Consider the following 22,596-nt stretch of genomic DNA (forward strand, 5'->3'; position numbering starts at 1 on the left):
ACCAGATTTGAGATCTGTCTGTTCCCCTAATTGCACATGTGCCCATAGATGTAGCCAGTCATAACGAGCAGCTGAGCCATGTCCATTATCAGCTAATCCAGGTGTGGTGTTTTTAATCACTATTACCTGCTTGCCTCCAGCCCACACTGCCATGGTGTCAGCAAACCTCAGCTCTACAATTTATCTCTAGAAACATCCCAGACCCTTCTAAAGCAGCTGCACCACCGAGTTTCTTCTCTCTCTTCTCTGCCCCTCCCCAGCCACACCCCGGCTCCTAGCCAAGGAACAGGAGCATCTGAGGAGGGAGGAGTCACCACCGGCCAGGCCTGCCCCGCCTCCCACTCCATCTTCACTCCACCCCATATCATTCCCACTTTAGAGATGGTGAAACTGAGGACCGAAGACACTCCTGGCTCAGACTTGAGGATCAGAGTCTGCATGGTTCGGCCCCTGAGCCTGTGAGCAGGTGAGTTCCAGGTGTGCTGTACTAGGACTGTGCGGCCCACGGAGCACCAGGCACAGGTAAACACCCTGCGTCACTGGAGCAGAGTTTGCACATCTAGAACTGCAACACGTGGTGAGAAATGGCATTTCCTTTCTTAGGAAGTCCGCATGGAGAAACTTCAGTGAACCAGGTCCACTTGCCCAAACACAGTAAAACCAATCTACTGACACCCGGTTGTGGTGAAGGAAAGTACAGCGTTTACTGCCAATGCACCCAACCTGGGCAAGCAAGGAGAATGGACAGCTCATACTCAAAAGACCCAAACTCCCCGATGGCTTTAGGGAGAAGGGTTTTTAAAGGCAAGGTGAGGGAATTCCCTGGTAGCCAGTCGTTAGGAATCCACATTTTCACTGCTGAGGGCATGGGTTCAATCCCTGGTCGGGGAACTAAGAACTAAGATCCCACAAACCATGTGGGGTGGCAACAACAACAAAAAGGTCAGGTGAGGGACAGGGTTGTGAGGTGTGCAGTCAGCTTGTGCACAATTCTCTGACTGGTTGATGAGGAGGTAAAAGGGTGGTGTCGCAGGGGTCAGTATGATCAATCCTTAGCTCCAGCTCATCTGGGGGCTACATGCTGGTGGTCGGCATGCAGTTAACTTCTCCCACCTGGTGGGGGTTTTAGTATCTGCAAAACTCGAGGAACTAACGGTCCTTGACTTTCTTTTATGTCTCAACTACTATTATTTTGTTTTGCTTGACTCTTCCTTTGTTTCTGTACTTCTCTGATTAAATTTGCTGTCTGGAACTTGGGGAAGCCCTAGGAGGCTAAAGCTTTACTACAAATAAGAAGCAGGGGACACAGGGCAGGGAGGGGGAGTCTGTCCCTAGGAAGACCCCTCAGGGTCCTGCTTGGTTTCATCTACCGGTCCCTTTCTGCAGACATGGCCACAGGAACAAAGCCACAGCCCGGTGATCTCCATAATCAACATGGAAGCTATCGGAGAAAGAGAGGAGTGGGCAAACCAGGGCGGGAACAGACAACTCCCGAGACCCAGAAGGGCCAGCTCAGACTCTGACCAGCTGCAAATCCAACACCACCCTGAGGCAGGAGCTCATAGTCTGAAGAGAAGGGCTGAAGTGGAAAGTGACCCTTTTACCCAAATAGAGGAGGAGGCACAAAGGAGCGCCCGTAATCCAAGTCCAAGGCCATTTGTATTGTAAATGGGTTTCTTTTCACTTGATGCTAAAACGCAAAGCACATTCACTAAAAGAAATAACCTCTACCTGCGTGCACACAGACACCCCTTTTCTTTAACATGTGTATTTCTCACCATTGTTATAATAAATTTTTTTGTGTTCCCTCAGCTTCACAACCAACCCCCTCGTCTTTATCCAGAATTCAAGCTCATGGCCACAGAAGGGAAAGGATCCCGTAGCTCAGCAGCTGTTGCTTTACAGAAGCAACAGTGAGGCCTAGAGCAGAGGATCTCAGGCTTGGCTGCACAATGGAATCACCTGGGACCTGTAAAATCTGCTGACGTGCCAGGAAGCAGGGAAGAGTGCTTCAGAAGTCCAAACCCAAAGCTCAGTCAGCCATGGGTGTTAGCCCCAGTTCCCTCACTTCCGGCCAGGCTGTGGGGCCTTGTACCCTCCTTAAGTCCTCAGAGTTGCAGTCTCACCTGATGGGAATGATCAGCAGAGTACCTCCCTCATGGGCCGATGTGCACTTTGAGTGCTTGGCACCATGCCTTCCACACAGTAGGCACTCAATAAATGCTGGCTGTCACTAAGGACAGGCAGATCTTGCAGGTAGTATGTTGAATGGTGGTCCCCAAATCCATATGTTCACCTAGAACACATCAATGTGACTTTATTTGGAAGTAGGCTCTTTGCAGATGTAATCAAGGATCTCAAGATGAAATCATGCAGGATTAACAGTGTAGGCCCTAAATTTAATGACAAGTGTCCTTACACGAAACACACTGAGGAGACACACGGAGAGAAAAGGACAAGCAAGCGTGTGAACACAGAGACAGTGATTGAAGTGATGCAGACATAGCCAGGGAACACCTGGAGCCACCAGAAACTGGAAGAGGCAAGAAAGGATTCTCTAGGGAGCCTCCCAAGGGGACCTGGCCCTAAGGACGCTTTGATTTTGGACTTCCAGCCTCCAGAACTGTGAGAGGATACGTTTCTGTTTGTTTAGCCACCTAGTTTGTGGTCATTTGTTTCTGCCCTAGGAAACAAATCCACGGTACAGAGTCCACGTGCAGCACTGGAGTCCTCCCCGCCGCCTCCCTGGGGCCCTGCAGCGTGACTCTGCATTTCCTTAACGGTGAGTTTGGGAGGCCAGAGCAGCCCTGGGATTACAGGAAGCCACACTGTGGCTGTCATTTTTAAAAAAATGCCTTTGTATTCTGTAGTTATTGCACCTGGATGCGTGGTAAAGATTGAAATAAAATGTCAACTGCTCTAACATCCTGATCAGGGAAAGCTGCAGAGAACGTGTCGGTGGACCACAACTTCCTTGTTTTTCGCCACCAGTGGGCGAGATGGAATTTAAATTCACTCAGTATTAAAAACAAAGCAAGTCTCCATAACTGATGATTTTTGCCATAACTTTTGCCTCTTGGAGTCTCTGGAGAAAGGGAGACGACAGGAAAAGAGGCAGTCTGCAGATGGAGACACACTTTTAGGGTTTTAAAAAGCAAAGTTACTCTTAAACCAAAATTAGCAATAGTTGCTAAGGCACTCTTGTGAGACCATCAGCCTTAGAAGCTGATGACTTTCCAGGCTGTGTGTGGACTTCTGAGGAGGGGGCTCCGATCAGGGCTCTAAAAATGACAAGATGAAAAGCTCAAGAGAAACCTAACTGTCACTTGGACTTAGGACACACTACAGCTAGCTGGCCTTGCAGTGTCTTGGCTGCCGCTGACTTTTTTTTTTTTTAATCCTGCATCCTCAGATGCTAACTGCCTCGTTAACGTCGGCGGTGGGCTGTCTGAGCTTCAGCCTGAGGGTGCTGGATGAAAGCAAGCCCAGGTTCAGTGAGCAGAACTTCAACTCGGGACTGTTGCAGATCCAGACACCCCTCTGTGGGGCCCCTGAAGCACGAAAACATCATGGATGCTGGCTGGGCCACCTGGGTTACATACAGATGCCCACAGGAAAGAGCCTGTTCTCTAATGGGACCACCTGAAATCCAGCTGATCCGCTGCCTCTCTGCTATAGAGGTTGACTGTGTTCCTAACACCATCCTGTGATTCCTGCCAAAACCTGCCCGGTGGGGAGGGTGCATCACAGGGTTTCCACAGATCAGACTACTCAGGACCCCTAGGGGATGTCTGGGTAGGATGCTGTTGACCTGTGTTTGGTTTTCCAGATTAGTTGCTGTTTGCAACCACGAACGGAGGGCCTGCCTCTTTCTGCCTCATCTTTTTCCTGGTGCCTACCCCTTAGGCAGGCAGCTTCACTGTTAAACACAGCTGTCCCCGGAAGGGGGCTGATCACATCTAGGCTGCTCAATGGTCAGGACAATGGAGTGAGAGATTATGCAGACACAGGTCAAAAATGTTTGAAAATTCAGAATCTCATCCTGACCGATTCCTGAGCATGATGTGTTGTTCTGGTTAAAACATATAAAAATGCTTTATCCCTTGTGGACACAGCCTTTCTAGATGGGGGAGAAGAGAGAATGGCTGAGAAAAATGTAAAGTTACAACTGCTGAATGGGAACCACTGATTTTTGTAATCATGGAGAAAAAACAAAAACCTGGCACCCAGGGAGGGCATTAAGGATCTTTGATTTTCAGAACAGCTTCCGGAAGCTCTTCCCTGTCTTAAAGGAATCGTGTGTGCTGCCTTTCCAAGCTACTGTGGGCACTTTGAACCCGGACCAGCTGCTGAGTCCAGGATCGACCACACCTGACAGGACCAGCCGAGAAGGCAGGGCCGGGGCCCGCACCTTCCACACACAACACCTGCACGTGTTCCCCATACTTGCAAGGCCGTGAACTGGCGTCACAGACAAGCAAAACTGCTTGGAACTGACTGCTCCAGGCAGCCCTTCTGAAACCAAAGACTGACCTGAACTATGGGGTCTGGGCTGAGAACACCTGGGACAGGAGGCCCCAGGATGGGAGGCCACACTGGGGCCTGTTAGCCTGTACTGCCTTGTGCATGTCCTCCTTGGGGCACCCAACAGCCAGGAGCTCTGTGTCCAGGGGACCATGTGCCTCTCATGTCTTTGCCTCAGCCCTGAAGGCTTCAACTTCCTGGCCAGTGTTGTATGGTGCCTAGTAAGTAAAAAAAAAAAAAAAACAAGTTCATACAGAGACTTGAGGAAGCTCCTGGCTTCTATGCTAGATCATTATGGCTAGTGGGCTTTGTTTTAACTGGCTAAATCCAGGACCCCATAGGACATCACTGAGATCAATACCAAAGGTTGTTCTCACCCTGTGAGTAGGGTCCTACTGATGATAATTTTGCTATGAAGATGCCTCGGCCAGGGGCCAAGGGGGTAAACTATGCAGGGAAGAGAGAACACAGCAGGCTGCAGGCTGCTCTCCATAGAAAGGCTGCTTGCAAGGTTGGCCCTTGGCTGCCATTTGGGAACTTGTTTTTTGGGACAGTTCCCACCACCCTAATTGATAAGAGCGGCTGACTGTGCTTCAACTGTGTGTACAAACATAGTTTATGCTGAACACCTACTTTCCTTCGAGGAGTCTAGAATGATGGTCTGTGTCAGGCAGAGGAGGCCTGTATGACGGACCAGCCCCCATTAAAAACCCTGGGTGCAGAGTCGCTAATGAGCTTCCCAGTAGATAACGTTTCACACTTGTTGTCACAACTCAGCGCTGGAGGAGTTGAGCACTTCCTGTGTGACTCCCCTGGGAGAGGCCATTGGCATCTGTACCTGGTTTCCCGGGGAATTCACCCCGTGTGCCTTTTCCCTTGGCTTTTTTTGCATCCTTTTACCACAGTAAATCATAGCCGTGAGAACGACCATATGCCCTCTGGTGTCCCTCTGGCCACCCAAGCCTGCCACCTCCTGTGCCAACAGGCGCTCCTGGGGAGTCACCTCATAGGACCACTCGTAGGAGCTGAAGCCTTGACAGAACGCATGCCAGTTGTTAAGTATCTTTGAAAGCGCTGCTTCTGTAGAGGTCTGGGATGCCAACAAAATGAGAAAGTAAAATAAACAGTTGTCCTTGGCTCACAACATGGTTAGGGCACAGATGCCAATCCTCTTTGAAGGGGTTCACTCTCAACCATGGTTTTACAGGATTCCCACAGATAAGCTCACATTCAAAGTGAGCTGACAGCCCAAACTTTTAAAACACAAGGAAACAATCCACTATTTTAGCACAAACTACATACGTATTCCCCCAAGAAATCAGATAATACAATACAGACTATAATATAAATGTACTGACTACAGGAAATAACCTACAGACTGTCAACTGAAGAAAATGCACAACCTAAAAGTTGAGAATTATGTTTTATTCCAGGCATTACTGAGGACTATAGTCTGGGAACCAGCCTCTCTGATTGCTGGAAAACAGCAACAACAGCCATGTGGTGAAACGTCAAATGATTACTAATCACAAAAAAGAAACCTCTCAAGTTAATGATTTCAGTGCTTTTCTATGTATGGGAAGATGCAAGAGTCTGGGCTTATTGAAATTATTCCTTTGATATGCATCTTAACTATCTAGGGCCAATGGCCTGTTTCTCTTCAATCTGAATTCCCCTGCGGGCGCACCATGGTAGAGGAGGGGCTGCAGTGGCTGATGGCTCAATGGCCACAACCATCCTTTGTTTATTGATAAAACAGGCCACATGCTTTGTTCCCAAGACCATGAAACAGCCAAGTCAGAAATGACTAGGGACATAGAGAAAGAAATCAAAAAGATGGAAAAGGAATAAAACACTGTTAAGATTGACCAGATTGTTTTTAAATAACTGCAGAAATGACATGCAATGAACAGATTAAATAGAATACAGACATAATTGAAAGAGAATTAGTGAACTAGAAAAGAGATCAGAAGCAAATGCCCATAACGCAGCCTAGAGAAACGGGAAGTAAATATGAAAGAGCAGTTTAGAGATGTGGAAGCTTGGATGAGAAAGTCCAAAATACAGTACCTAGAATAAGAGTTCTAGAAGGAGCAGATCAAGGATAGGGGAGCAGGCACTTCCCTGGTGGTCCAGTGGCTGACTCCACACTCCCAGTGCAGGGGGCCGGGATTCAATCCCTGGTCAGGGAACTAGATCCCACATGCTGCAACTAAGAGTTCACATGCCACAACTAAGAGTTCACATGCCACAACTAAAGATTCATCATGCTGCAACTAAAAGATCCCATACACTGCAACGAAGATCCCACGTGCTGCAACTAACACCCGGCACAGCCAAATAAATAAAATAAATATTAAAAAAGAAAAAAAAGGACGAGGTAGCAGCAGCAGGAAAGTGATAATAGCTGAGAATTTCCAGACTAGATGAGAGACACTGAATCTTCTTATTTAGGAATCGCAAAGAATCCCAAACAGGACAGAAAGTGAGACATGCCCACAGCAAAAATTAAATCTCTCTCCCACCCCAGACCCCCAGATACTCTCTCCAGAGGCAATTGTTATGAAGTGTCTAAGTATCTTTCCAGTTTTCTCTGCCATAAACAAATATTTATTTACTCAAGTGGGAGTTTTCTCAACATACCATTCTGTATCTTGCTTTTTTCTTTTCTTTTCTCTAAAAGCTATCTTGGAATTTATTTCCTAACCACCCAAGCAGATCTCATTCTTTTTGGCAGCTACTGTTGGCTCTGGGTGGGCATCTAGATTGTTTCAACTCTTCTTATATGCTATAACTTCCTTGGACGTGTGTCTTTGCACTTATGTGTGACAATATTTGTAACAAATCTTCCAAAGTGGAATAGCTGTGTCACAGGATACGTGCATCTTTAATTTCAGTAAATGTCACCAAAGAGCCTTCCAGAGACTGCATCAATGATACTCCCATAAAAAGATGGTAAGATGTCTTAAAAAACAAACCAACAAACAAAAAATATGTTTACTACTAAATTTTTAATCTTGGCCAATCTGATGGGTGAAAACATGAAATCTTATTATTGTTTCATTACCAGTCAGGTCAATCTTTTCATATATTATGATACGATGACCCACCTAGTACTGCTTTTTGTCCATTTAACTTTTGGAATGTTGGTCTTTTTTTTTTTTTAATAGATCTGTAAGAGCTCTCTTTATATTACGGAATAGCTTTAGCTTATTAGGTGTATTGAAAGTACTTTTCACAGTTCCATTACCTTCTGACCCTGTAAGCTTTGCCACACGTATGTTTTTTAACTTCTATAGTCAGTTTTATTTATTTTTTCCTTTCTGTTTCTAGGTTTCCTGTTTCCTGTGAAACATGTTCACTTCAAGATAATTTATCATATTGCCTTCATTTTCTTCTCTTTTACTGTGGCTCTTTCTGGAATTTACTGTGGTATAAGGCAAGGTTGCAATCCAGCTTTATTTTTTCTCTAAATATTAGCCAGTTGTCCCAATATCATGAATTGCACAATCTCTCTTTTATAAAATGCTACCTTTATTCCACGCTGACTGCCATATATTTTCCATGCCCCTGGAAGGTCCTGACCTCCCGGAGCTGTCAGAAGACCAAATGAAATGTTATTCATGAAAGCACTGTGTAAGCACCACTGCCACCACATGGTGTGCTGTGACTGCTACTAGTGCAAGCCCAGCAGACAGGAGGTCTCAAAAAGGATTAGCCTCTCCTACCAACACCCCAGCATGGTAGCCTTGAGGCTACTGTCTTTGGTCTTTTTTTTTTTTTTTTTAATTTATTGGCTGCACTGGGTCTTCATTGCTGCACACAGGCTTTCTCTAGTTGCGGCAAGCGGGAGCTACTCTGCATTGCAGTGTGTGGGCTTCTCATTGCGGTGGCTTCTCTTGTTGCAGAACACAGGCTCTAGTTGCATGGGCTCAGTAGTTGTGGCTCGTGGGCTCTAGAGCACAGGCTCAGTAGTTGTGGCGCACGGGCTTAGCTGCTCCACGGCATGTGGGATCTTCCCAGCCCAGGGCTCAAACCAGTGTCCCCTGCATTGGCAGGCAGATTCCTAACCACTGCGCCACTATGGAAGCCTTACACAAATATTCTTAACATCATTATTCAACAGCCAAAAACTGGAAACAACCCATATGTCCATCACAAGATGAATGGATAAACAAAATGTGGTACATCCACACAATGGAGTATTATTCAGTCATAAAAAGGAATAAAGTACTGATACATGTTACAACATGGATGTGCCTTTAAAATATTGATGTTATGCTAAGTGAAAGCAGCCAGACACAAAAGGCCATATATTGTGTGTTTCTACTTATATGAAGTGTCCAGAATAGGCAAATCCATAGAGACAGAAAGCAGAGTAGTGATTGCCAGAGGGTCGGGGGGAAGCTGGATGCAGAGTGACTGCTAATGGTGTGGGAGTTTATTTTTGTGGTGATAAGATGTCCTGGAATTAGACAGTGGTGATGGTTGAAAACTCTGTGACTATAATAACAAACTACTGAATTATACACATTAAAAAGAAATAAGTAAAATTTTAAAACCAGGAAAAAAACCCAGTAATACTGACCCATCAGGCCATTGGCTGTTGAACCTGGAAGTCAAATTGCCAGCTCCAGAGTAAAGTCTAACCCATCGCCCAGGATGCACACCAGAAAGACAAATACAGATACACAATTCATTCTCTTATCAAGATACCATACCTCCAAAATGAGTAGAGACACAGTGAACACCTCCCACCTTCTTAGATGGAGACATGTATCTGTCTGCTTTTTGAAAAATGACCAACCTTCCTCTTAGAGAAAATCTTATTGTGTCCTGTGGTCTCCTGCAGGCATGTATGTTGAATCGAGAGTTGAGAGGGTCTGGGTCAGCACCAACCATCTTTATGTATCCAGCGGGTGTCTGGATGGGAAGCTGGGTCCCCTCAGGACAACGTCTGCTCCAAGATGGACTTCTTCTTGCCCTTTTCATGAACTGCCCAGGGAGGCCCGGCCACCAGCTCTCAGCAGCCTTCATGACTGGCCTTGGCTGTGTTCCTGACTCACATACATGAACACACCTTGCAGAGCTTTGAATGGCCTTCATCTTTCTCCTGGGTAGAATAATGGGGTCTGATTAGATCAGGGAGGTGTGAAGAGTGTTCCAGGGAGCATCAGGGATCCTCACAGGGGTAGGAGGTGATTGGTGAAAGAAGAGTTCTGAGACTTGGGGAATGATATTAGACACTGTAAAATAGTGGCTCCTCTTCCACAGGACCTCTCTGGGACTTTAACGTGCTGATGTGGGAGGCAGGATGATTATACAGGTTAAGAGCCGAACCCTGGAGTCACACAGACTTGGGCTAACACAGTGATTTGGGCATTCATTAGCTGTGTGACCTTGGGCAAATGACTCGACCTCTTTGAGCCTCCGTTTCCTCATCTCTAAAATGAGAATAACAAGAGTACCTCCCTCTCAGTGTGGCTGGGAGGCTTCAATGTGTCAAAGTGGGGCTAATCAATTATGACTCAGTGCATCACAGCGTGGCTTTGCCCCAGTGGGAGCTCAGAGAGAGCAGTGAATTCTGCCCTGTTGGATTTGAAGGAGGAGGAGTTTTCCAGGGACAGGGGGAGGGGAAGGGCATCTAAGGCAAAGGAAAAAGCAGGCACAAAATCATGCAGGCAGGACTGGCCGTGGTGGGCTTGAGAACTGCTGAGATGCAGATGTGTGGGACTCAAGCATGGTGAGTGGGGGTGTGAAGGAGGCAGCAAGGGAGAAGATGGAGAGGTGGGCTGGGCCAGAGCCCAATCACTAGGAGACACAGAACAGCTCTGGAAAGCTCATCTGCCAACTGCAACGAGTAATGGAGGAGAGCAATGAAGGTGCTACATGCATGGGGAGGAGGGGCCCGCCTGGACACAACACGTCTCTCCCCCAGCCTCATGGCTAAGGCCCTCTCTCCTGCCGGGAACGTGGTAGATCTGAGGCTGGCAGTCAGCAGAGCTGAGAGGGTTCTCAGACAGACAGAGGAGCCCTGGGGAACTGGAGCAGGTGAGCATCACACTTGAAGCTACGCATGGGGAGAGGGTGCAGGGAGCAAACAGACCGTTCTGAACTAGAAATTATGTTCACATGGTGTAAGATACAAAAAAGTCATGGGACCAAAGGACAGAAGAGGTAAAATGAGGGGGCAGGAACAACCTCTGGGCCAGTTTCCTTTTCTAACACGTAAACTAAAACTAGGCCCCCAAAGTGAAGTCAAGCTTTTCTTCTTGGTATCAAGAGAAGGGTCAGATGCTCCTGAATCTGAAGAGCACCAGCCTGGGTGAAGTCAGGAAGGAACCACACAGGCAGGCAGATAGCAGTCAAGCCCCAGGCCTGGAAGTGGGGGTGGGGTTTCAACTCCCATCTGGGAATTGCAGCTCACCCTGGCTGTGCTTACTTCAAGAAATTAGGAAAGAAAAAAAAGTAGGAAAGAATTAAGATTCCACACCTGTCACTTTTAACTTACAAAAAAAAGTATTTTATTAATCTAGTTTTCCTTCTCTTGCCATAACACGGAAGCATGACGCTGATGGCCTGATACATAGGTGTGAAGTTGTCAAAAGCCCAACCAGTCAATGATTCCAAAATCACGTGACTGGCCTTTGTTAGGCAACAGGACTGCAGTTACAGCATGGTTTCAAGCCCATACAGGAAATCGACCAAACCCAGGGTCTCCGGCACCTGCCAAGGCTCACTGGGTGGGTCGGGGAGCATGAGAATCAACAGCACGGCGCAGATGGACGGAGAAGGCTTCGGGCAGAACACTGCCGTGGTGTACTTCGCCTGACAGAAGCTGGAGCTGTCCACCTGCAAGGCTGCTTGGTCACAGGCCTGCTTCCCTGGGAAGTATCTCCCTTTGGCTGAGGGTAGGAAGGCTGTGTACCCAGATCGCCCTGAGACGCAGTCCCCACACGCCAACCTGAGCCTGAGCCGCCATCACTGTCTTTCCAGCGGGTCCGCCCAGCCCGCTGGTGCTACTGCTGCTTGTGTGGAAGGGCCATCCTGGGTGGTGGGAGCTCCCTGTGGATCAGGGTAAGTCCGCAGAGGATGAGGAAGACTCCTCCCCACCACAAGACCTCTTGGCACTCTCCATACAACACAAAACCCAGGAAGGCCTGCAGGACAGAGACAGCTGTGAGGCCGGAAAGGCACATGCCCACAGGACTTGACCACGTGGGTGGGCACTACCTGACTCGCCTGTGGCTGAGTGGCCTCCTAGGGTGGGAGGAAGGGTCTGGAGCTGGAAGTCTTGGGCCTGAAACCCATCTCTTACCGTCAGCGTATCTCACCTGTAGAAGGGGGGAGGGTACCTCCTCACAGCATTGGACCCCAGTAAAGTGCACAAGAAAGCGCAGCAGAGGCCAGCAGCCAGGCCCGGCACACAGCTGTCCCAGCAAGTCCTCCGTGCCTGGACTGCTGGGCTGACTGGCTTAGCCCCACCTGGGAGGGAAGAACTTTGACCCTCCACGTCTCCTGCCTGAGTTCACAGACCGCTGAGGACTCAAAAGCAAGCAAGTATGCTTTTGACAGTTGGACTGCATCCCCATCTAATGTGAGAATTCCTCCAAGTTTGAGAGATTACAGGAACAGCCACCCGGAGTCAAAACACAGCCCAACCTCTGCTTCAGTTCTTGTCCCTTCTCTTATGTGGGAAAGCAGGGGTTGTCCACGGATGACCCATCCAGAACCGAGGTTTGGGATAGAGGGAGTGTACACTCAGGCTACTCACCGAGCTGAGGATATTTGAAAAAGTCACTGTGACAGATGCAATGGCCGAAGACATGGAGAAACTGAGGCCCCGGCTAAAGAACGTCCACATCAGAGAATTGGTGGTAGCCATCATAATAATGCCTAAGACGCAGAAGCCCACGTTCACCTGCAGGAGAAAGTGTCACTGCAGCCACGGCCAGCCTTGGGCAGCAACCCCCCTCACAGCACACCCAAGGTAATGGTTACTGCTGGCAGCCGGGCCACCACAGCCTGGGGGTCTTCAGAGCTTTCCTGCACAGGACTTCACTTAACCTCAGTGAGGAGCACACCAATTTTACAGCTGAAACAACCTCAGCGAAGACACTTATTTGGCCATCTTGCTGGCCACGTGATCTTGGGCAGATGTAAAATGCTAATCCATAACCAGTTATCTTCTATTGAACACCAGTCCCCTTATAGGCCCCACAGTGACCAATGTGTGACGTTCAGTCCCAGTGCACCAAGTAGTTATCACTGGGTCTGAGGTATGAGTAAATCAGGGGTGAGTCCTCACTTACAGGGATCAGGTAAAGCATGAACTAGTTGTTTCTCACTACCCCCGCCCCTATTTCTGTGCAGGCTACATCCCACTCAGGCTGGTCCCACTGGGCATTCCTGAGCTTTTTATTCTGTACCAGGCCCTGTGCCAAATGTTTTAAGTACATTTTCATTTATTCCTTAACTTCATTTTACAGATAAAGAACCTGAGGCATTAAGTAACTTGCCTAACGTGCTACAGCTGCGGGGAGCCGCCAGGATTCAAGTCCAGGCAGTATGGCTCCACGCTCTGAACTAGGACACAGCCATGCCTAGGGAAACCACACCTGGGACTGTCTGACTGGTGATCCCGGGCACCACTTGGAGAACTTGCAGATTTCTTTCTTTTTTAAGGAGCGCATTGAGAGAAGAGAGGATCTTTAGAAGCCTCCTACACAGGATATGCAGACGCCTTGCTTGGTTTTGAGTTATAAACCTGCCCGCAGACAGACCTGCTTCCCCTGGGGATGGTGCCCATCTACACCTCTTCCTCTTATTTCCCCGAACAGTTTTCCAGCACCTGAATATATAGTGTCTTGAAAAAGGAGTGTCTGTATAATTTACACAGAGGCATTGTATGTGCCAGAGGCAGCCTGTTTCTGTAAAGGCTTATGAAGGTCTGGGACACAACTGAGAGGACTAGAAAACCTCACGGCTCATAGTCACTCATCTTATTTTGGACCACTTACTCCAAGAATTACACCCAACAGGATACCAACCACAAGCATGGCAGCTCCCATTGGATTAGCCCTAAAGAGGCTTAAACCTTAAGAATCAGCCTGTCTACTGTCCAGGTCAGGGCCTAACCCTGGGTTGCGGATACAATGAAATCTCTTTAACAAGCTGAAGCTGGCCTATGACTCGTGGTGGGAGAGGTAAATGTACACCTTAGCAGACATGAGGAGGCAGTCCAGGAGTTTTCAGCATCGGGGGGAATCTCCAGAACGTTTCTCTCAGTCTTCCCTTATACCTAAGACATCCCAAATTCCCAAGTTTCCTAGCAGCAGGGTAGACCAGTCAAAACACCCGTTAATTACGGAGTTAAAGAGATGGGCAACAGGCTTCTCACCTTAAGAGTCACGTGGAGAGAAATGTTCAGGCATAAAGGGCTTAAAATGAGAGGTAGAGAGTGCATGTAGGAGGTGTGCGTCTTCCCCGAGAGTGAACCAGCCCAATCGGAGGACAGATTTTAGGTCCCTGGTAAGGGAACAGGCCTCAGTCCCCGACGTCTCTTACCACCTACATTGGACGAAGGGTGGGCATGATTTCGAGTCGAAGGATGCTCTCCTGCCCACGTTGTCTGTAGTGCCCGGCTGCAGACGGGGCCCAACAGACCATCGGGGGTGAGGCGGCCCCTGGCGCCCCCGGCCCCGCTTCACCCTGGAGCCCCGCTGCCCCGTAGCGCCATTCCTCCTCCCGGCCCCACCCGCTGGCCCGCCGCCACAGCGCCCCGGGCTCGACCTCGCTGCCGAAGGCCAGCTTGGCGGAGGCTGCAGCCAAGGCCCCGAACGCGCCGGCGCACATGCAGTTGAACACGCCCCAGAAGCGGCGCCGCATCGCGCCCGCCTGGAGGTGCGGGGGGAATCCGGCGGAGGCGTCGGGGTAGGCGGCCGCGCACACCCCGCCGCCTGTCGGCTGCAGCCTTCCAGCCATGGTGCCCGCCGCCACCTCTCCTTGCGCCCGCCGCGACAGCCACCCCCGGGCCGAGCGCGCTCCACGATTGGACGGCGGCCTCACGTGACGCGCAGCTCACGTGAGCGGAGTGGCCAATATGAGATCCGCGAGAGCCTCTAGGGGCGGGGCCGCCGGCAAAGCCCCAGGCAGCTTTTTCCGGAATGTGGGGTGCGTTTCGTGTTAGGTTTAGGGTTTTCGGTCCAGGACTGACTGTGGTACTGTGGTTGCTGTTGTAGAATATATCTTTGTGGCCTAGCAGTTTCAATCCTTGTCACTCGGTGTGATCCACCATTAGCTTCCCGTGGGAACTTGTTTAAAACTCCAAATCCCAGGCCCCACACCCCTTGAATCAGAATATGCATTTTAACAGACGCCCTAGGCGGCTGACCTGCACCGTCTAGTTCGAGAAGCGCAAAACGTAAGAGATGCTTCGGCAGAGGACGCTAGAGACCTGACGACTCAGCAAGAAAGCCGCGGGGCGGGGGAGGGCGGTGGGGGTTGTTAAGGCTTCTGACAAATCAAACGGCCCAGTTGGATACATGCTCATTGTAGAAAGTTCAATTAGATGAATATGTCATCCTGGTCACCCCGCTCAGATAATCAAAGTGAACATTACTTCCAATTTCCAATACATTTAAATAGTTTTAAAATGTTTTCGTTTAAGAAGTAGTACCAAAAAAAAAGGGGCGGGGGGGGGGGCGGAATTCCTTAGCAGTCCAGTGGTTAGGACTCCGAGCTTCCACTGCAGGGGGCACCGGTTTGCTCCCTGGTAAGCTAAGATCCCGTATGCCACGCAGCCAAAAACAAACAAACAAAAAGTACATTTCTTTGAAAATAAACTGCTGTCGCCCTCCAGGAAAGTCATTGTTATTAACAGAACTTCTTCTCCATGTATAGTTTCACATATAGCACGTGTTAAAAAATAGTTCATGTAATATGTATGGGACTTTTTATCTAAAACTGATTTCGCAGTGCACATACTGTCCAGTAGCATTCTTTTTTTCCATTCAGTAAGTTTTCATGTTAGTCCTTACTTGCCGTCCTCTCTCACAAGGTGGCTTTGTGGCTCTAATAAAAGCATGTATAACCCTGATAACTCCTGTGTGGTAACAGATTGTCCCATTTTGCAGTTGAGAAAATCAAGGCTCAGAGAGGCACCATGCCACTGAATAAAGAGCTGTGTGAAGCCCAGCTCAAAGATGATCCCCTCGGAAAGCTCTTACGTAACTTGGAACCTACAGGAAATCGAATTGTGTTGCACTGGATCAACTCTGCATGCATTGTAAGGAGTTTTCTGGGAACAAATTATGCCTCCACTAGCCCTAGAGGTTGAGCATCTCAGAGCCACCTGCTCTGTAAAGCAGCCTCGGCTACTCCCCTACCTTTGAACGCATCCTGTAGTTGTGTGTTTATTTCCCATTTAGCCTCCTAGAGGGCAAGGACACATTTATTTCTCTTCTAGGTCCCCAGTGTGCAGCACAGGGCCTTGTTCTGGGATGATGGTTGAATTGATGCCACCTTTGGACACCCTACTGGGAAGTGATTTCTGTCTCCTGGACAAAAGCTCCTGTGTGCATACATCACCTGCTGGCAGTCTTGTTAAAGTCAAGATTCTGATTCAGGTCTAGAGCTGGATTGAGGTTCTGCATTTCTGACAGGCTCCCAGATGAAGCTAATGCTGTGGAGGGCAGGGGCTAGGAACCACACAGAGTAGCAAGGCTGTAATTGATCCTTGCCCTCAGGGTACTCACACACCTTGCAACATATCAATACTTGCCTCCCTAAACTGGGCTCCATCTGCGCAGATGCCATGCATGTTTTCTCTTTGTTCCTGCCACAGTGCCTGATATTGTGATCAGCTCATGTCTTTGCTACAAATGTTTGACTGAACAGACTATGATTTGATTATAAAAGATAAATAAAATTTTAAAACTTGCTAACAGCCTCATGGTGTAAACTAGAGCACCTGGACTGGGCGTGTGGCGGGGAAGAAATACCTTATTCCCTATTTATTTAAAAAGCAATGACAACAAACATCAAAGATGGCTTATGGACAAAAGATGACCTACTGAGTTATGGGAGACCCATTCAAACTCCCCTTCACCTTTAGGGACTAAAGTCGTGAATTTAAGAGGCCTTAGGAGCCAAGGAGGATATTTAAATATGAGACCCACCCCACCCCCACCCCAGTGTGAGACAGGAGGGATGGGAGTAGCCTATAACAACCTAGGGAGTGAATGTCTTGTCTCCAGCCTTCTCTCCAACCTTACCTCAATCTCTTCCTCTCTGTCTTCTCTTTTCACTCTGTGTCCATTTATTTCTCTGCCCAGTTAAACAGATGAGCACAGACATACTCTGGGCCAGGCCTGTTCCAGGCAGCAGAGTTGCCAGGATAACTAAGATCCTTGCGCTCCTTGGGTTCTGGGTTTTTATAAAATATTCAGTTCTAACTCCCTGTCTTGAACTGGCTGAAGGTTTTAATCTCCTTTTCCTGGCTATGACATGCTATGGGCTGAATTGTGCCCTCTGAAAAGATATACTGGGAATTCCCTGGTGGTTAGGGTGCGGGTTCAGTCCCTGGTCCGGGAACTAAGATCGCGCAAGTGGCGCAGCAAGGCAGATACACACATACATATATTGAAGTCCTAATCCCTGGCACCTGTGAATGTGAATTTATTTGGAAATGGGGTCAGTCGCAGATGTAATCAAATGAAGATGAGATCATTAGGTTGGGCCCTAATCTGACTAGTGTCCTTAGAAGAAGAGACAGAGACGCAGGGTAGAATACCACGTGACCACAGAGGCAGAGATTGGAGCGATGCATCTACATGTCAAGGAATGCTAAGGATGGCCAGCAACACCACAAGGTAAGAGAGGCCTGGAACAGGTTGCCCTCTGGAAGCCTGAGCCTTGCCAGCACCTTGATTTTGGACTTGTAGTCTCCAGAACTGTGAGAGAATATGGTCCTGTTGTGCTAAGCCACCCGGTTTGTGTCAGTTTGTTGTGGCAGAACTAGCGAACTCGCACAGGTGATAAGACACAGGCTTCTTTATTCCCAGCTTCACTACACCACCTCCTCCCACCACCAAAGCAGCCATAGCCAGGGAGGGGCGCTGTCCCCCGTAGGGCGTGCTCCGGCGCCCCAATCAGTCCCGTGGATCACGTGACTTATATTGTTAAATCAGCCCCCAGTAATTAGGTGACTCCTGTTGATTCAATCAGCACCCTTGTATCATGTGTCTCCCGTATATTAAACCAGCCCCCTAAATTGGTTGCCCTCCCTCTCATGAAAGCATAATAAAGGAAAGAAGAAAATAGTGTCCAAAAGTGGTCAGTGTGTTAAGGCTTCCTTTTTCAGTATTCCTATATCATGGTGTTTTTGTTTTGTTTTGTTTTAATAAATTTATTTTATTTATTTATTGGCTATGTTGGGTCTTCGTTGCTACACATGGGCTTTCTCTAGTTGCAGAGAGTGGGGGCTACTCTTTGTTGTAGTGTGTGGGCTTCTCATTGCAGTGGCTTCTCTTATGGAGCACAGGCTCTAGGTGCGACGGCTTAAGTAGTTGTGGTGCACAGGCTTAGTTGCTCCTCAGCATGTGGAATCTTCCCGGACCAGGGTTCGGAATCCATGTGCCCTATATTGGCAGGCGGAATCCTAACCACTGCACCACCAGGGAAGTCCCCATGGTGTTTTAATAGACTGCAAATCTATTGAAGATGTTCCTATATGATAACAATTTTGCTTTAAAGGGGGTATTAATTTTCGGTGTCTTAGTGGAAAAATATTTAGTGTAAAATTATTCCTAAATTATAAAAATCATAGAAATTTTATAAGCATGCAAATCTCAACTTTCCTTTAACAAAGTTACAAAGACAAATTATTTATTTATATCATAAAACTAAAGTATTGTTTCCAACACAAAGTAACTTTTCTACCATTTGCTTTTACTAAGCTTGGAAAACACTGATCTTGTTACCTTTAACTTAAATGCAACTCTATTTTCTTATTTTCTTGCTGCAGTTATTTATACATATTAATATCTTTAGTAAATAAGCAGAAAAGTCAATTCTAAAATATTCTTACAAATCACTCTCTTTTAACATGATCTCTAAGCTGGCACTTGGACTTTCCAGTTACTTTAAATATTTAGTAGATCCTTAATTGACATGGTTCCAAATATCTTTATAATTCTTTTTTTTGGGGGGGGGGGGCACACCATACAACATTTGGGATCTTAGTTCCCCGACCAAGGATCAAACCTGTGCCCCTTGCAGTGGAAGCTCGGAGTCCTAACCACTGGACTGCCAGGGAATTCCCCTGTGTTACTTTTTTTAGATTAGACATATAAGCGATTTATGATATTTGTCTTTCTCTGTTTGACTTTACTGAGGATGATAATCTCTAGGTCCATCCATGTTGCTGCAAATGGCATTATTTCATTCTTTTTTATGGCTGAGTAATATTCTATTGTATATATGTACCATACATATCCTCTTTATCCAATCATCTGATTTTGTTTTTTTTTGTCTTTGCTGCATGGTTTGTGGGATCCCGACCGGGGATTGAACCTGGGGCCTCAGCAGTGAAAGCACAGAGTCCTAACCGCGGGACTGCCAGGGTATTCCCTGTTCATCTGTTGATGGACACTTAGGTTGCTTCCAAATCTTGGCTATTATAAATAGTGCTTCTATGAACGTTGGAATTAGAGTTTTCATCTTTTACGGGTATATGTCCAGGAGTGGGATTGCAGGATCATATGGTAACTCTATTATACTTGGTTTCTTAATCTCTAATACAAAAGAGTCAAAATGAATGCTCTCTAACATAATATTATATTGATATTATTTGGTACTCAAAATTTTTCACATGAGAAAAGGGTTTCCTTGCATGATAGGCTTATTCCCTTTTATGATCTCCTATAAGGCTGCAAACATTTAAGCAATTCTTATTAATGCTATAGCATTTCATTGGAGATCCTTGCTCATATCTTCCTCATAGTTGAGGTTCAGTTGTTAACCGGAGGGAGGGTGTGTTAATTTCTTCTTTCCTGCAGCCATTCACAGGTGCGCTGGGGTCAGGATGTTTTCCAAGAGCTGAACAAAGGTATTTTTGTTTAATCTTCAGGCATGGAGGGCAGGGTTCCCAGAGAGGAGCCATTATGTATATTTTAAGCTATAGGCAACGTCCCTTTGGTAATTAACTTGTAGCAAAAGCAATAGAGGACTTCCCTGGCAGTTCAGAGGTAAAGAATCTGCCTTCCAACCTTCTAATGCAGGGGATGCGGGTTCGATCCCTGGTCAGGGAACTAAGATTCCACATGCCATGGGGCAACTAAGCCCATGTGCCACAACTATAGAGCCCACGTGCTGCAACTACAGAGCCCATGTACTCTGGAGCCCACATGCTACAACTAGAGAGAGAAGCCCACGCACTGCAACAAGAGGTCCTGTGTGCTGCAACTAAGACCCAACCCAGCCAAATAAAATAAAAATAAAAAAAAAAAAGCAATAGAAAACAAAGATTAAAGTAAAAGAAACAGATCTAGGGCTTCCTAGGTGGCGCAGTGGTTAAGAATCTGCCTGCCAATGCAGAGGTCACGGGTTCGATCCCAGCTCCAGGAAGAACCCACATGCCACGGAGCAACTAAGCCTGTGTGCCAAAAAAAAAAAAAAAAAAAAGAAACAGATCTAATATGGAGTCAGATTTGTTATTCCAACCTAAATCATTCATGAATTTTTAATTACGTGAAGGTAAATCGGCAGGTCTGGATATAAATGACAATCAGTTTGTTTTCAGATTCATGTCACAAAGTGATGGAATTACCAAAATACATCGTAGCTTTTCTTGCTGTATCAGAGGAGCTAAAGGAAGGCAGTTCTGATCAGGCCAAAGATAAAACTGGAAAAATTGTTATCCTATAGAAAATGACTATGGGAGCACCATAACTGAACTTGTTTTCATCGATTTAAGGACAGCAAGCGGAAAGTATTGTGATAGAGAGGCATGTTGTAATAGATGATGGGAAATTCTGGCTCACAGGAAGGAAGGGGCCTGTCCAGAGTCTCTCAGGATAGTCTCAGCAGAACTCAAACCAAAGTGATTTTAAGAAGTTCCTAGATCAAGTATTTGTATTCTATTTATTTTTGTTAACTCAGGCTTCTATTCAACTAATATTTTTGAAGCCCTACTATGTGCCAATTACTATTCTAAGCACTGTGCATGTAGCATTGAAAACAATCCCTTTCTCTCCTTTTAATGGAGGGATACGGACTAAAAAATTTACATGTGTAAAGCTGGGCAGGTAGATTGAGAGCAGCTGTGGTGGGGGTGGGACTCATTGAAGGGAAAGCTGGCTCTGGAGCTCAGATCTGCAGTGGGAGGAGGGGCGAGGAGATCTGAGGAAAGAAGGCTCTAGATGCTGAAAAGATCAAGTGCGAGTCTCCAAGGAGGGGCTGCCAGATTTGTTTGAAAAGGAACACAAGGAGGTCAGTGTGGTCAGAGCCCAAGGAGCAAGGGGGAGATATGCAGGGTGGCAAGAAGGAGCCACATCTCTGAGGTCCCTGGGCTATTTTAAGAACTAGACTTTGAGTGCGGACAAGACCGGGCGCCACGTGAAGACTTTGAGCTGTCTCAGAATCTGACTTGTATTTGAAAAGGCTCAGCCTGGCTGCTGTGTTGACGGTAGACATCAGGGTACCAAGGTGGAAAGAGGTGGATGGTTAGAGGTTCCTTTGGGATGCAGGCAAGTAGCGCTGGGGGACTTTGACCAGAGCAGTGGTGGGGGTGGAATAAGGGATACCCAGATTCTGAATACATAGAGCAGATAGGAGTCACTGACAGGCTGAATGCAGAGGTGGAAGAAAGGGGAAAGTTAAGAGTGATTCCAAGCCTTTTGTCTTGAGAATGAAGGAATGAGGTTGACATTTCCTGAAATAGGAAGACCCCATGAAGGGCAAGTTCAGGTCATTTATTTTATTTTATTATTTTATTTTATTTTATTTTATATATATTTTTAATTTTATTTATTTTTTGGCTGTGTTGGGTCTTGGTTGCTGTGCGCGGGCTTTCTCCAGTTGTGGTGAGCGGGGGCTCACCCCCCTCTCCCCACAGAGGACAAAGTATGGACCGACGCTGGTGGGCTACAACCCAGAAAAATACTCAGCTCATTTACAGTGCCTCCATGTGAGCAGTGTGTCACCTATTTCTGCAAGAAGTGGAGGTTGTGGAACACCCCAGGTAGGCTGAGAATGGAGTGTTACATTTCATTACTATCTCAGCTGGTGATTGGAAGGACTGAAACAATCCAACAGGTGTGGCTTATTATCTTAACCCTCTGTCTTCAAAGGGTAGGCAGCTGTGAAAGTAAAATAGAACCTTTTGGTCTGTTTTCTGGGAAAGGAAGCTAAGAAGGTATGATTTTTAAAAAAATATTCCATTGTTTTTATAGATTTTTTCCATTTTCTCTGCATATATGTGTGTGTGTGAGTGCTTCCATTGTTTAATTATCAGTAGTTGCTTTGGGCAAAAGTTTCTCAGAGCTCCTTGTGAACTTTCAAGTAATTCGCTCTGAGTTCTTCAGTTGTCTTTAATGTAAAGATGAAAGAATTCCAAAGGCTGTCTGTAGGTAGATAGCATATAGACTAGAGATAGAATTTAGAGCTCTTTGTTGTCTATAGTCATTTAATAGTATCTGTTGGTCTCAAGAAGTCCTCCCCCAATGTTTTTTTTTTAAATTATGGCTTACTTTTAGCAGTGCTTCAGGATGTGTGTGTGTGTGTGTGTGTGTGTGTGTGTGTGTGTGTGTACGTACACGGTTAGGGGTGTAGATAATAGAGAGTTTACAAAAGTATCCTGGAGATATCTTTACTGCAAGACCCATACACTCACTGTGGAGTTCTTGGCAGTAAATTCGACACATTGACAGAAAACTAAATCTCTCTGTCTCTAGTATAACATAGTGGAAATAACACATATGCTTTGAGTCATAGAAACATAGATTCATACTTTTCAGGCTTGCTGCTCCTCGGGTATGTGACTTTGGGGGAGTTCCTTGAACTCCTCTGCCT

General features: G+C 46.9%; 1 protein-coding gene across 4 annotated transcripts; it reads right to left on the reverse strand.

Annotated features, from left to right (window-relative positions):
• Positions 1–6,744: 6,744 nt before the first annotated feature.
• Positions 6,745–14,545, reverse strand: TMEM42 (transmembrane protein 42). 4 transcript variants are annotated; one of them, XR_009048863.1, is made up of 3 exons: positions 14,099–14,545; positions 12,299–12,445; positions 6,745–9,637 (listed from the first exon to the last, which is right to left on the reverse strand). XR_009048863.1 is itself a non-coding variant. In XM_057706809.1 (3 exons), exons 1-3 carry the CDS (start codon positions 14,506–14,508, stop codon positions 9,587–9,589), a joined length of 390 nt encoding a protein of 129 aa, XP_057562792.1. In that variant the 5' UTR covers positions 14,509–14,545; the 3' UTR covers positions 6,745–9,586. The 4 variants fall into 4 exon arrangements, 3 of the variants coding, with proteins under 3 accessions (XP_057562792.1, XP_057562790.1, XP_057562791.1); XM_057706809.1 differs by having other exon boundaries at positions 14,317–14,545; XM_057706807.1 differs by lacking the exon at positions 6,745–9,637 and adding an exon at positions 11,026–11,684 and having other exon boundaries at positions 14,317–14,545.
• Positions 14,546–22,596: the final 8,051 nt, after the last annotated feature.

The sequence above is a fragment of the Hippopotamus amphibius genome, chromosome 13 (assembly GCF_030028045.1).
Source record: "Hippopotamus amphibius kiboko isolate mHipAmp2 chromosome 13, mHipAmp2.hap2, whole genome shotgun sequence".
In the NCBI taxonomy this organism is placed as follows: Eukaryota; Metazoa; Chordata; class Mammalia; order Artiodactyla; family Hippopotamidae; genus Hippopotamus; species Hippopotamus amphibius.